The 16,121-nt window shown below is 41.2% G+C and overlaps 1 protein-coding gene across 5 annotated transcripts in view; it reads left to right on the top strand.

Moving 5' to 3' along the window:
- The window catches only part of REXO1 (RNA exonuclease 1 homolog), a 195,101-nt gene that overhangs the window by 16,939 nt on the left and 162,041 nt on the right, over positions 1–16,121 (top strand). For 4 of the 5 annotated variants that reach the window (XM_073545606.1, XM_073545616.1, XM_073545636.1 and 1 more), the window contains exon 3: positions 8,350–8,442. The exons of the other annotated variant lie outside the window; for it this stretch is intronic. In XM_073545606.1, the coding sequence (XP_073401707.1) occupies positions 8,350–8,442 (93 nt within the window). The remainder of the gene's footprint in view (positions 1–8,349; positions 8,443–16,121) is intronic. 5 annotated transcript variants of the gene reach the window in all.

The following is a 16,121-nucleotide window of genomic DNA, read 5'->3' as shown; positions in this document are numbered from 1 at the left end:
CATAAAAGCTGAGTGAGTTTCTGGGATCCAGACAGACTCTTGCATCTTTCATCCAGCCACTGACATTTCTGGATTGTGAGTCATGGGGAAAGCAAAAGGATTGTCAATGGATCTACTGGAAAAGGTAGTTGAACTGTATAAAACAGGAAAAGGATACAAAAAGATATAAAAAGGAATTGATAATGCCTGTCAGCAACGATCAAACTATGATTTAACAAATGGAAAATCAGGGGCTCTCTAAAAACAAAACCTCGGTCAAATAGACCAGCAAATATTTTGTCCACTACTGCCAGGAAAATAGTTTGGGACGCAAAGAAAAACCCACAAATAACATCAGCTGAAATACTGGACTCTCTGAAAACAGTGGTGTGGCTGTTTCAAGATGCCCAAAAAAGAGGCACTTGAAGAAAAATGGGCTGCATGGTCGAGTCGCCAGAAAAAAGCCATTGCTGCGCAAATGCCACAAAGTATTTCACCTACAATATGCAAAACAGCACAGAGACAAGCCTCAAAACTTCTGGAACAAGGTAATTTGGAGTAATGAGACCAAAATTGAATTTTCTGACCACAACCATAAACGTTACATTTGGAGAGAGGTCAACAAGGCCTATGATGAAAGGAACACCATTCCTACTGTAAAGCACGGAGGTGGATTGCTGATGTTTTGGGGATGTGTGAGCTACAAAGGCGCAGGAAACTTGGTCAAAGATGAAGGAAAGATGAATGCAGCATGTTATCAGCAAATACTGGAGGCAAATTTGCAATCAGGCCAGAAGCTGCGCATGGGACGTACATGGACGTTCCAACATGACGACAATCCGAAACACAAGGCCAAGTCAACCTGTCATTGGCTACAGCAGAACAAAGTGAAGGTTCTGGAGTGGCCATCTCAGTCTCCTGACCTCAGTATCATTGAGCCACTCAGGCTAGATCTCATACGCAGTTCATGCTTGACAGCCCAGAAATTTACAGGAACTGGAGGCTTTTTGCCAAGATGAGTGGGCAGCTTTACTATCTGAGAAAATAAAGAACCTCAACCACAACTACCACAAAAGACTTAAAGCTGTCATTGATGTTAAAGGGGGCAATACACGGAACTAAGAAATGGGGTATGTGAACTTTTGATCAGGGTCATTTGGATGTTTTGGGTTGTCATTATGATTTAACCCCTTTCTGACATCAGCCGTATTATCCCGTCCACGGTACCCGGGCCCGTATGACCGGGGACAGGGTAGTACGTCTAATCGATCAGCGGCGCTCCCGGACCCGGCACATTAACCCTTGGCACACTGCGATTAAACATGATCGCAGTGTACCGTGCATTAGGGAAGCATCGGCAGGGAGGGTTCTCCCTGCGCGTTTCCCTGAGACCACCAGAGCAGCGCGATGTGCTGCGCTGCTTCAACGGTCTCCTTCCCTGCAGGCCCCCCCGGATCCAAGATGGCTGCTGGGGTCTGCAGGGAGTCAGCTTCCTTAGGGCCCCGTCACACATAGCGACTCATCAGCGATCCCGACAACGATATCAGCTTGTCAGGATCGCTGGTGTGTCGCTACATGATCGCTGGTGAGCTGCCAAACAGGCAGCTTCACAAGCATCAGCGACGCCGAGCGGGCGCGTTGCTGTGTACGTTAGCTACCAGCGCGCTGATGCAGGGAGCTGGTAACTAAGGTACACATCGGGTTTCTAAGCAGCGCGTGTCACTTAGAAACCCGATGTGTACCTTGGTTACCAGCTCCCTGCATCAGCGCACTGGTAACTAAGGTACACAGAGGCTTTCTAAGCACCGCGCGCTGCTTAGAAGCCCTGCGTTTACCTTGCTACCAGTGCGCTGACCGCTGGTCTCCCGCCTGTCACAATGTCACAAAAAATGTCCAGGGCTTTCCAACAAGGATCAGTGATACCGGCAGGGGGGCCGGTCGCTGATAGGTGTCACACACAGCGATCTCGCAGGTGAGATCGCTGTTGTCATAATACTTGTGACGCAGCAGCGATCTCGCTGGTGAGATCGCTATGTGTGATGGGGGCTTTAGTGCCTGCAGAGAGCAGGGCAGAGAGAGCCTGCAGCAGCGCCTGTCAGATCGCTGTGCAAACTGATCAGCGATCTGACACATTACAGTAATGTGTCCCCCCCCCCCCCCCCCCCCTGGGACAATAAAATAAAGAAAAAAAAAATCTCTAAATAAATTTAAAAAAAAAAATATATATTTTTTTTTTTTTTAATTTAACGTTATATATATATATATATATATATATATATATATATATATATATATATATATATATATATATATATATATATATTTCCCTAATTCATCTTTTGGAATTTAAAAAAAACAATAAAAGTACACATTTAGTATCGCCGCGTCCGTAACGACCCGCCCTATAAAACTGTCCCACTAGTTAACCCCTTTAGTGAACCCCTTAAAAAATAATTGTTTTGTGCTTTGTTTCTTTATTTTTCTCATCATACCGCCAAACAAAAAGTGCAATAACGCGCGATCAAAAAGACGGATATAAATAACCATGGTACCGCTGAAAACTTAATCTTGTCCCGCAAAAAAGCAAGCTGCCATACAGCGTAATCAGCAAAAAATAAAAGTTATAGCTCGCAGAATAAAGCGATGCAAAAATAATTATTTTTTGTATAAAATTGTTTTCATTGCATAAAATCGCCAAAACATAAATTGGGTATCGGTGTAATCGTACTGACCCGAAGAATAAAACTGCTTTATCAATTTTACCACACGCGGAACGGTGTAAACGCACCTCCAAAAGAAATTCGTAAACTGCTTGTTTTTGTTCATTCTGCGTCCCAAAAATCGGAATAAAAAGCGATCCAAAAATGTCATGTGCCTGAAAATGGTACCAATAAAAACGTCAACTTGTCCTGCAAAAAATAAGTCCTCACATAACTCGGGTCAAAATATGGAAAAATTATAGCTCTCAAAATGTGGTGATGCAAAAACTATTTTTACAATAAAAAGCATCTTTTAGTGTGCAACAGCTGCCAAACATAACCCGTTTTAAATAGTAAATCAAACCCACCTTTATTACCCCCTTAGTTAGGGAAAAATAATAAAATTAAACAAATGTATTTATTTCCATTTTCCTATTAGGGTTAGGGCTGAGATTAGGGTTAGGGGTGTGTTGGGGTTAAGGTTGGAGTTAGAATTGGGCGGTTTCCACTGTTTAGGCACATCAGGGTCTCTCCAAACGCAACATGGCATCTGATCTCAATTCCAGCCAATTCTGCATTGAAAAAGTCAAACGGTGCTCCTTCCCTTCCAAACTCTGCCATGTGGGGCAACAAAAAATTGGGGCAAAAATATCATTTTTGTGTGGGGGGGGGGGGAATGATTTTTGTTTTTTATGGCTTTACGTTATAAACTTCTGTGAAGCACTTGGGGGTTCAAAGTGCTCACCACACATCTAGATAAGTTCCTTGGGGGGGTCTAGCTTCCAAAAATGGGGTCACTTGGAGGTTTCCACAGTTTAGGCACATTAGGGGCTCTCCAAAGGCAACATGACACCCGCAGACCATTCCATCAAAGTCTGCATTCCAAAACGTCACTACTTCCCTTCCGACCCCCGACGTCTGCCCATACAGTAGTTTTCTCCCACATATGGGATATGAGCGTGCTCAGGACAAATTGGACAACAACTTTTGGGGTCCAATTTCTCCTGTTACCCTTGGGAAAATAAAAAAAAAAAAAAATGGGGACTAAAAGATCATGTTTGTGGAAAAAATGATTTTTTTTATTTTTGTATTTTCACACCCGGGCGTTATAAACTTCTGTGAAACCCTAGGGGGTTCAAAGTGCTCACCACACATCTACATAAGTTCCTTGGGGGGTCTAGTTTCCAAAATGGGGTCACTTGTGGGGAGTTTAGGCACATCAGGGGCTCTCAAAAAGTGAAATGTCCGATCTGAATTCCAGCCAATTTTACGTTGAAAAAGTCAAACGGCGTTTCTTCCCTTCTGAGCTTTGCCATGCGCCGAAACAGTGGTTCCCCCCACATATCAGGTATCAGCGTACTCAGCACAAATTGCACAATAACTTTTGCAGTCCAATTTCTCCTCTTACCCTTGGTAAAATAAAAAAAATTGGACCTGAAGCAATTTTTTTGTGAAAAAAAGTTAAATGTTCGTGTGGGTTTTTTTGTTTTTTTTTTTTTAATTTTTTTTTATTTATTTAACATTCCAAAAATTCCTGTGATGCACCTGAAGGGTTAATAAACTTCTTGAACGTGGTTTTGAGCACCTTGAGGGGTGCAGTTTTCAGAATGGTGTCACTTCTGGGTATTTTCTGCCATATAGACCCCTCAAAGTGACTTCAAATGTGATGTGGTCCCTAAAAATACAATGGTGTTGTAAAAATGAGAAATCACTGGTCAACTTTTAACCCTTATAACTTCCTAAAAAAAAAAAATAAAAAAAATTTGGTTCCAAAATTGTGCTGATGTAAAGTAAACGTGGGAAATGTTACTTAATACGTTTTTTATGTGCCATATCTCTGTAATTTAAGGGCATAAAAATTCAAAGTTGGAAATTTGCGAAATTTTCAAAATTTTTGCCAAATTTCCTTTTTTTTTTTCACAAATAAACGCAAGTTATATGAATGAAATTTTACCACTAGCATGAAGTACAATATGTCAAGAGAAAACATTGTCAGAATCACTGGGATCCATGGAAGAATTCCAGCGTTAATACCTGATAAAGGAATAGTGGTCAGAATTGTAGAAATTGTCCCGGTCATGAACGTGCAAACCACCCTTGGAGGGGGTAAAGGGGTTAAAAAGAGAAAACATAGTAGTTTAACAATATACCGCTTCACCCAACAACTATCCATGAGTGGAGAAAAAGTTTTGGTGTTATCATTCATATTCTCTGATAAAAGGCCAAGAAAGCAAAAATTCTGCCGGGGTATGTAAACTATTGAGCACAACTGTACAAGGTGTATATATAGCATTCTGATATTCTGTATATATGCCCCCAACCCGACCTGTAACAAAAAAAACAAACACCTTTTATTATACTCACCTGCAAGGCAGTTGGCTCCGATGGGTGTCGCTGTCTTGGTCTGGTGCTTCCCTTCTTTCGATGCTGTCCTGATTTTTGCTTCGTGTGGATGAAATGTCCCTACGTGATCCACATAGGCTTACTACTTTGTGCTGTTGAGGAAAGAAAAGCACTTCAGTGCGCATGCGCTGGTAAAGGCCAAAATGTTCTGGCACATGCACACTGTAGTACTTTCCTCTGCCCTAGTCAGGGCAGCAAAGTATGCCTGTTAAGGAGCACAATTCTGGGGAGACTGTGTATGATGTTGCATGCGTCATCCTCTCGAAGCACAGAAGGAGGACAACATCAAAAGGGAGGTGTCTGACCAATACCAGCGATACCAGACCGTGCCCGGCAACTGAATATCATAAAAGGTGTTTTTTTTTTTTCTTTTGTTGCAGGCTGGATCTGGGGCATATACACAGCATATTAGTATGCTGTATAGGAGAGCTGAAAGATGGTGGCTGATTCCCTTTTAAGCAAGTGTAAAGAGACCAAAATGATGCAAAGCAAGAATGCTTTTAAGCATAGAAATGTTTAGTAGTTTTATTATGTAACAAAATTTAGAGTACATGAACAAATGAGAAATCTAAATCAAATCAATATTTGGTGTGACCCACTTTTGGCCTTCAAATCCGTATTAATTCTTCTAGGTATGCTTGCACACAGCTTTTCAATGAGCTCTGCAAGGAGGTTTTCCCAAACATCTTGTAGAACTAACTACAGATCTGTGGATGTAGGCTTCTGCAAATCCTTCTCTCTCTGTTTAGATCAGGGCTGTGTGGGACCATATCGCATTTATGATCTTCTTTATATTGAAGATGGCTCTTAATTGCTTTGCCTGCATGTTTGTTTACTCTGCTGCTGAATAAATTTTGAAGCGAATTGAACACCTCCCTGATGGTATTGTATGCTGGATAAGTATCTGCTGTATTTCTCAGCATTGAGGGCACAATTCTAAACAAATTCTCAGCTCCATTTGCTGGCATGCAGCCCCAAACCTCCACCATGCTTCACTCTTGCCTATAGGCACACATTATTGTACCACTTTCTAGCCCTTCGGTTAACATACGGTTAGTCAAATATTACACATTTTGAGTCAGATTAAAGCATAAACTTTTGTTGTGCTTAGTTGAATCAATTGGCCATGTTTTAATGTTGAGGTTATTCCTTTTTGGCAGTAATTTATTCCATGAAGACCACTTCTGGCCAGACTTCTCTAAACAGTAGATGGGTGTAGCTGGATCTAATTGTTTGCTTCCAGTGCTAAGTTAATGTCACTGCTGGATATCTCCTGGTTTTGAAGGGACGTAAGCATTATGTCTTTCATCTGCACTGTTTGCTTGGTTGATCACTGTGTCTATGGCCTTAATCGTTGCCCATTTATTGGTGGTGCTGCTTCAAAAGAACTTGAACAGTGCATGAAACCCCAATCTACTTTGAAATCTTTACCTGGGAGCGACTTTGCTGATGCTTTATAACTACCTTGCCTTTTTTTGTGGTCCTCATTTTTGCCATGATGACCTGTGTTGTGTAACAGTTTTCCACATCCTCCCCTTGTAGTAGTTTGGCTTTTTCTTACCCTGGTTAAGCTTCCTGCACACTTTTTCTGTCAGTGACCTGTTTTAAAGGGAACCTGTCACCCTTTTTTTGGATTATGAGCTGTCGGCATCGACATCGGGGACTTATCTGCAGCATTCTATAATGCTGTAGATAAGCCCCCGATGTAACCTGAAAGAGAAGATAAAGGAGTTAGATTATACTCACCGGGTGGGGGAGAGTGGTCCGGTCTTGGTCTGATGGGTGTTGCGGTCCGGCACCTCCCATCTTCATACAATGCCGTTCTCTTCTTCCCTTCCTGTCGTGACTCCGGAGCAGGCGCACTGCTCTGTCCTGTTGAGGGCAGAGCAGAATACTGCAGTGCGCAGGAGCCGGACCTCTCCCGGCACCTTCGCACTGCAGGACTCTGCTCTGCCTTCAACAGGACAGAGCAGTGCACCTGAGCCACGACAGGAAGGGAAGAAGAGGATGGCATCGTATGAAGATGGGAGGCGCCAGAACGGATGGCGACACCCATCAGACCGGACGCCGGGGTGAGTATAATCCAACTTTTTTTTTTCTTATCTTTTCAGGTTACATCAGGGGCTTATCTACAGCATTGCAGAATGCTGTAGATAAGCCCCTGATGTCGATGCCGGCAGCTCATTGTCCAAAAAAGGGTGACAGATTCCCTTTAAATCTACATATAAAAATGATAATCACATATCACTTTTTGGTGTAATTTGTAACTCATACACTGGACTATAATCCTACGAAATCCCTGACTTTATGCAAGTTTACATAGAAGAATTGATGCTTTTTATGGTTTCTTGAAGACTGTGGTCACACAAAGTATTGATTTGGTTTAGATTTCTCTTTAGTTCCTGTACATTTTGTTAATTTTACACTTTGAGCTTCTGTTCTGACCAGCACTGCCTTGGATGATCTAGACCGCATTAACCATGATTCATTGAGTGGCACACATCTACCTCCCACCTACTAGATCTAGATGGCTGTTGATCTCTGGCCCAGGCAGTGCATTTGCTGACTGTCTCCTTGAGATTATGCAGTCTCAAAATTGGAAAAACAAAAAAAAAGTGTGGACTACTATGAAATGATCCCAGTCGTTGTTCTTCCACAGCCACACTCAACTGCAGCCCCATTTTAAGAGCTGTACCCAGTTGGCCTCATTTTTCTTCGCAGTCTCCCTCCAACGTTGTTTCCTACCCATCTCAGCACTACTCTCCTCCTACATCACCTCTACAGCGGTTTGTATATCTATTCTGTAAACACTGCATTTGAAGAAAGGCTTGCGTGGAGGCTGGGAGCAGTGCTGTGAATTTGGAGAGACTGCAGTCATGGTGGGAGGATGTGGAGAAGGAGGTAGTTTTCTATTGCCGAGCGGCAGCGTCTTATCTGTTTCATGGTCCTCACTTGAACTTTTTTCTTCGCTCCCCTTCTACCATCGCATTTCATAGGCGGCTCCTTCTGTGCATCTTGTCAGCCAAGAGATGAGAGTTCTGCTATAATTTACACCAATTTCTGGAGTTAAATTTATAATAAATATACTATACCTCTCCCACTTTTTTTTTTTTTCTTGTGTATGTAGTAAGAATGTAGTGGTTCATAGGTTATTATACTGCTTAACATTGCTATGAAGAATTGGTGTGGTTTTTTTTTTGTTTTTTTCTTTTAAAGTTCTATTGATATGTCATTTGACAGAATGGATGTTTTTATTGTATTTTAATAGCTCAATGACAGTGAGGAGAAATTGCAGCCAAGTTCGACTGCACTGATTCCTGGCCAGAAGAGGAGGATTTCTCATTTACCTAGCACAAATAACGTGAGTGCTTTCTTTATGATCCGGCTCCATGTTAACTATTGAGAAGTTTTTCCTTTTACTGAAGACTAATGTAGTATCTTGATAGCGGCTTCTAGTACAGCAATGTATTTTTGGGGGCACGGCTAAATGGGAAATTTTCCGCAATGATTATAAAGAAAAAATAAATGGGAAAACGTGCAGAAAATATCACCTTCTCAGTGATCTTATGGCCTATATGGAATAATTCTGATTTAAGTTTTGATATATATAGTCACAATTGTGACAGCAAATTACCTCTTGGAATCGCCATCCTCTGGATTCAGAAGTTGGTGCAAGACAATCTTTCACTGTAACATAGTGCATTTTCTTTTAACCCTTTCGCGCCTGAGCCTGTTTTTGCCTTCGTGACCAGGCCAATTTTTTCAATTCTGACCAGTGTCACTTTATGAGGCCATAACTCTAGAACGCTTCAACGGATCCTGCTGATTCTGACATTGTTTTCTCATGACATATTGTACTTCAGGATAGTGGTAAAATTTCTTAGATATGAACTGCGCTTATATGTTAAAAAAATCGAAATTTGGCAAAAATTTTGAAAATTTTGCAATTTTCAAACTTTTAATTTTTATGCCCTTAAATCAGAGAGTGATATCGCACAAAATAGTTAATAAATAACATTTCCCACATGTCTACTTTACATCTGCACAATTTTGGAAACATAATTTTTTTTTTTTTAGGAAGTTATAAGGGTTAAAAGTTGACCAGCGATTTCTCATTTTTACAACAAAATTTACAACACCATTTTTTTTTTTTTTTTAGGGACCACCTCACATTTGAAGTGAGTTTGGGGGGTCAATATGACAGAAAATACCCAAAAGTGACACCATTCTAAAAACTGCACCTCTCAATGTACTCAAAACCACATTCAAGAAGTTTATTAACCCTTCAGGTGTTTCACATGAATGAATGGAATGTGGAAGGAAAAAATAAACATTTAACTTTTTTTCACAAACATTTTACTTCAGAACCATTTTTTTTATTTTCACAAGTGTAAAAACAGAAAATGAACCACAAAATTTTTTGTGCAATTTCTCCCAAATACGCCGATACCCCGTATGTGGGGCTAAACCACTGTTTGAGCACACGGCAGAGCTCAGAAAGGAAGGAGTGCCGTTTGACTTTTTTCAATGCAGAATTGGCTGGAATTGAGATAGGACGCCATGTCGCATTTGGAGAGCCCCTAATGTGCCTAAACAGTGGAAACCCCCACAAGTGACCCCATTTTGGAAACTAGACCCCTTAAAGAACTTATCTAGATGTGTCATGAGCACTTTGAACCCCCAAGTGCTTCACAGAAGCTTATAACGTAGAGCCATGAAAATAAAAAATCATTTTTGTTCCACAAACATGATCTTTTAGCCCCCAATTTTTTATTTTCACAAGGGTAACAGGAGAAATTGGACCCCAAAAGTTGTCCAATTTGTCCTGAGTACACTGGTACCCCATATGTGGAAGAAAACTACTGTTTGGGCACACGTTGGGGATCGGAAGGGAAGTAGTGACGTTTTGGAATGCAGACTTTGATGGAATGGTCTGCGGGTGTCATGTCGCGTTTGCAGAGCCCCTGATGTGCCTAAACAGTGGAAATCCTCCACAAAAATGATCTTTTAGCTCCCAATTTTTATTTTCACAAGGGTAACAGGAGAAATTGGACCCTAAGAGTTGTTGTCCAATTTGTCCTGAGTACGCTGGTACCCCACATGTGGGGGGGGACCACTGTTTGGGAACACGGTGGGGCTCGGAAGGGAAGTAGTGACGTTCTGGAATGCAGACTTTGATGGAATGGTCTGCGGGCGTCATATTGCATTTACAGAGCCCCTGATGTACCTAAACAGTGGAAACCCCCAATTCGAATTCCAACCCTAGCCCTAACCCTAGCCCTAACCCTAGCCCTAGCCCCTAGCCTGCCTACCTGCTTTTTTTTTTCTTTACTTTTTTTTTTATTTTTGTGTTTTTTATTTTTTGTATTTTTGACTCATAGTAACGCCACTTCTCCTCTGATCTCACACTGGCAGATGATCAGAGGAGAAGCAGCGTTACTATGTGACAAGATCGCTGCCCGGCACATAGTAACGCCACTTCTCCTCTGATCTCACACTGACAGATGAGCAGAGGTGAAGCAGCGTTACTGTGTGACAAGATCGCCACCTGACACAGCTGTGCCAGGCAGCGATCAGCTGTGCCAGGCAGCGATCTAGTCACACTGTAACGCTGCTTCACCTCTGCTCATCTGTCAGCATGAGCTCAGAGGAGAAGTCGCGTTATAATGAGGGAGATCGCCGGGAAACAAGCAGCTTTCCCAGCGAGCTCTCTCATTGACTGCTGTGACGCGACGTCATCAGGACCTGAACCAATCAGGTCTCGATGACGTCGGGGGTCCCAGCATGCATTGTGCACCGGGATCCCCGCGTTATAAGGTATGAGGGGGTCCCGGGGGGCACAAAACCGCCGACAGTAGATAAACGTCGGCGCTGCACAAAGCCCAGCAAGCGCCAACGTTTATCTACTGTGGGCGGTCGCGAAGAGGTTAAGGCCGGGGTCACACTAACCGACGGAAAATACGGTCAGTATTTTACATGCGTAATACGGATGAATGGTCCCTAAACAGTGCTCCGTATGTCATCCGTAAGCAAGGTGTGGTCGCGTATTTTGCGCATGTAAGCATCCGTATGTAATCCACATGGCGAGATTTTCTCGCAGGCTTGCAAAATGGACATATAATGGAGCCCTATGACAGGGTTTCTAAACAGAAACCAAAGAAAAGATATAGACACACAGAATGTGTGTGTGTGTGTGTGTGTGTGTGTGTGTATGTGTGTATGTATTCTATGTGTATATATCTATTCTTTCGTTTCTTTATTAAAACTGTCAGTGTGAGTTTACTGTATAGCGCACTAAATTGCCGGCTTTGCTAAAAGACACCGGGTGCGTATTTCTCGCAGGTCACATGTGTGGTCAGTGTGTAATCCGTATTTTTTGCGCACCCATAGACTTGCATTGGCGTATTACGGGCGTAGTACGCTGACAGTCGCAGCATGCTGCGATTGGCACGGACCGTAGAATACGGATGAGAAATATACGGCTGGTGCGAGGGACCCCATAGAGAATCATTGGTCCGTGTCTAATGCGTGCTTTTAGTGCCTCTCACTTGGCCGTATTCCTCGCCAGTGTGACCCCAGCCGAAAACTAAAAAACTGGATTAGATTAGTGGCGCGTTTTTTATCTTTCTGAGAACCGCAGCAAAAATTGGGGGTCTATACCAACAAGACCAAAATTGAAACAATGAAAAGTAGTTATAATTTTGCGCTGGTTCCAGATTGCTATAGGCGTCTTGTCTCTAAATATACTCAAACAATATAAGCAAGAGCGAGTTACACTCCCTAACAGAAGGTATGTCACTTATCCATGTTATAAAAATAAAAGCTTATAACCTGACGTTAAATTCATCCATTGGTTGTATAAATTATTCTTTTGAAAGCTGAAACCCTCCGAAATGTGGTTTAGGTTAAGAAACTAAATTGCCATCAATGCAGAAATATTGATCATTTAATGGACACAGAATTTTCAGATTTTGGCAAGACAAAAGCTTTGTCGCCTTGTCATATACTGCACCCAATCCTAGTTTACATCCTCACCTGTGCTCAGTAAATGATCGGTTAATTAGTGGGTGTGTATAAAAAGAAACCCAGTACCCCAGACCTTCACTTGAGCTGCAACTTGAGCTCTGACAACATGCCAAAAATCCACCCTGCGACCAAAGCCTGGATTATCAAGAGGCTGAAGACCAGATCCACTGCAGAGGTGGCTGGCACCTTTCATGTGTCTCAGCGTCAAGTACAAAGAATTTAAAAAAAGATTCGAAGACACTGATGATATGTTTGACAAGCCCAGGTCCGGCAGACCCCGCAAGACAACTGCTCAGGAGGAACGTTTGTTGATAAGAAAATCCAAAGCAAGCCCCTCTTCCACTGCAGCAGAGCTCTAACAGGCCTGGTCTCCTCAAGTCCCAGTGTCAACTAGAACAGTTTGTAGGATTCTGTCTTGAAATGGCCTCCATGGTCAAATCAGTGCCCAGAAGCCAGCACTAAACAAAAGGCAAATAAAAAAAAAATGTGTGGCATTTGCAAAGTCCTACAGCCTGCTAAATAGATGGATGCTGGAAAAGTGTCAGAAGGTGGATTTCTCTGATGAATCTTCAGTAGAATTACACCACAGCCGCGGCAAATACTGCAGGAGACCTACTGGAGCCCGTATGGATCCAATATACACCCAGAAAACAGTTAAATTTGGTGGTTGAAAGATCATGGTCTGGGGGGTGTGCGAAACATTGGCAAGGTGGAAGGCAATATCAATAGCCTAAAATAAAAAGTATTAGCTACCTCTTATATTCCAAATCATAAAAGGAGTCAAATTCTGCAGCAGGATGGTGCTCCATCTCATACATCCATCTCTACAACAAAGTTCCTCCAGGCAAAAAAGATCAAGGTGCTCAAGGACTGGCCAGCCCAGTCACCAGACATGAACATTGAGCATGTTTGGGGTAGGATGAAAGAGGAAGCTTGGAAGACAAAACCAAAGAATCTAGATGAACTCAAGTCACACGAAATATTAAATATGACTCTAATAGCACCATAACTTCATTCACCAATGTTATGCAACATATATTTGTATTTTTTAAGTTATTTGTTTGAATATCACATTACTTTCTGTGGCCGACAACTTTTGTTTTGCTAAAATCTGACCATTGTGTCCATTAAATGATCAATATTTCTGCATTGATGCCAATTTATTTTCTTAACCTAAACCACATTTCGGAGGGTTTCAGCTTTCAAAAGAATAATCTATACAACCAAAGGATGAATTTAACATCAGGTTATAAGCTTTTATTTACAAAACATGGATAAGCGATATAACCTCTGTCAGGGAGTGTAGATTTACCTTATCTCCACAATGTCGGGTGTCGGTCTTATAAAGGTTCTGCAGTGCTCAAATCCTTGAATGGAGTATATCCATAAGCGAGATATGGCATACGATCTATGGGAACGGTGTCTTTAAAAAAATGTGTAAATATAATGGCCACACTACCCAACAATATAACAGTATCACCAGGGACTGATTTACATATTTAAGAGCAGTGAGGATGAATGACCTTACTTTCACAAAGAGGATAACTAATCATATAAAAGTGCTACAGTGCTCTTGTCCTTAGCTTAGTTGTATCTAAATGGCACATTTTATAGGTTGAAATAAAGAAAAGGTGCTGCAGTGCTCATGTCCTTAAATAAAAATAAATTATAAATATAAAATGTCAATATGCCACGGAATAGGGAGAAACTGCTATAATAAACAGAAAACCTCCAAAAGTAGACGTAAATGTGACTAAAAAAAGTACTTTTTTTTTTTTTTTTTTTTTTTCGACCCAATATATCAATATAAAAACATCATAAAAGGGTAACCGGGAGAGAGTGGCAATGAGCACCTCACCACTAGAGGTAGCAGAAGAAGTAAGGCTATTACTTGGTAATCAAATTGCAATCACAGATGTACGAAGTCACATGTAAACACCAATGTACAAAAAAATTGTGTAGTGGGGTATACAAAACCCTCATTATAAAATACAATGAATATAATAGGTTATAATAACTTTATGACAGCACTAAAAGGGACTTATAATAGCTACCTTTTGAGATGAGTAGTGTTGCAAACTACAAATGGTCAAAAGTACTCTGTACACAAGATAGGTGTGCTGAGATATGGAGGAAAAATGGGTATAATTATAAATATACAGAATTGTAGTGTACAGTATAGTCACGTCAAAGTCTGAAAAATATTATGACTTATTTAAAGTGCCCATAAAGAGCATCATCTAGGCTGAGGTTTTTGCCTCTCTTTGGTATGTCATGTTTTAAATTAAACATCGTTTGTTTTTATACTTCCTGCTCTTTAGCTTTGCTAAAACTTTATTGATGCAGTTAAATTGTGAATTAGATGTATTCAATGTGTTTCCACAGTAGCAATGCACTAAAAAGCCAAAATGCGTGTTTTATCTGTGGATTTTTCAATGTATAATTGTATGGGAAAAATTTCAAAAACTCAGCACAGGTGGATGTACACTGCGTGAAAGGAAGAATACAAAAATAATGCACAGTGGGCACAATTTCTGTAAATCGCATTCATTATGCTGGAACTATAAGGGTCCCGTTTCACATAGCGACGCACCAGTGATCCCGACAAGGATACGACCTGGTAGGAATCGCTGGTGCCTCGCTACATGGTTGCTAGTAAGCTGCCAAACGGGCAGATCTGTTCAACAATGCACCAGCGATCCCGAAAACGGTGCGACCTGGTAAGGATTGCTAGTGCGTTGTCACACAGCAGCTATTCTGAACGATTCCAGCCTGCATCTTGAATTCTGCGTCGCCAACGAGATCGCTCGTCGGCGTCAAACACAGCGATGCATGCTGGCCAACGGGAGACGCCGACTATGAAAAAATGGCCCAGGACATTCGAACACGATCAGCGATATCCAGCGGGGGGCCTGTCGCCGCTATGTGTCACATGTAGTGAGGTCGCTGTTGCGTCACAAAATCAGTGACGCATCAGCGATCTCGCTATGTGAGACGGGGCCTTAAGACACTGAAATGTTTTTCCTCAGTGAAAATGCGCATTGTCAAAAAGTCATTGTGGGAACTTAACCTAAAACACCTGTTTTAATTGGGCTTCTCAGCTGGTGACTTGCAAAGATTACTTACAGGGGTTTTCAATTAACAAAGTTATTTTTAAACAGATCTTTGAATAAGAATAATTTCCACAATTGGATGTGTTTAAAGAAATTGTTCCTGTGCAGAGATGATCTTATAAATGTGCCCCTGCTGTGTACTGTGTAATGGCCGTGTACTGACCGTACAGGGACATGGTCTGATCATGCCACAGCTCCGGGCAGGGGAGGAGAGAAACGTATACAGAAAGGATCACGGATGATTTTTTTTTTTTTTTTTTTTTTCTTAGAAGTAAAACATTGCTTAAAAACAAGCAGTAACAGGTTTTACCTCCTAGAGATAATCAGCGGTGATCCCGTGCTGTAATTTCTGTATATTTTTTACTTCCCCCTGCCCAGGAGCTGTGGAATAATCAGACTATGTTCCTGTATGGTCAGACACAGCCATTACACAGTTCACAGCAGGGGCACATTTATAAGATTATCTCAGCACTGAAACATTTTATTTAACCACATCTAATTGTGGAAATTATTATTATTATTCCAAGATCTATTGATTAAAATGATTTTGTTCGTGGGAAAATCCCTTTAAGACCATCGTAAACTGCCATGTTGGAATGAGTGGCACCTTCCCTTTTTTTTTTTTTTTTTTTCTTTTTCCATTTTTTTTTTTCTTTGTAAAAAAAAAAAAAAAATATATATATATATATATATATATATATATATATATATATATATATATATATATATATATATATATATATATATTGTATTTTAATGCACTCTGCTACCACAGTCATGACCCATAACATGCACATCCCATTCTCCTGCAATAGTACATAGAGGGAAACTGTGACATTTCTAACCATGCCTATTGGTATCACAGTCATGGTTAGCAGTCAGGGGATCATTGTCATCTATA

This window comes from Dendrobates tinctorius, unplaced genomic scaffold (genome assembly GCF_039654945.1).
Source record: "Dendrobates tinctorius isolate UK_male_01 unplaced genomic scaffold, ASM3965494v1 ptg000011l, whole genome shotgun sequence".
Classification (NCBI taxonomy): domain Eukaryota; kingdom Metazoa; phylum Chordata; class Amphibia; order Anura; family Dendrobatidae; genus Dendrobates; species Dendrobates tinctorius.
This window is presented reverse-complemented; position numbering and strand designations above follow the sequence as displayed.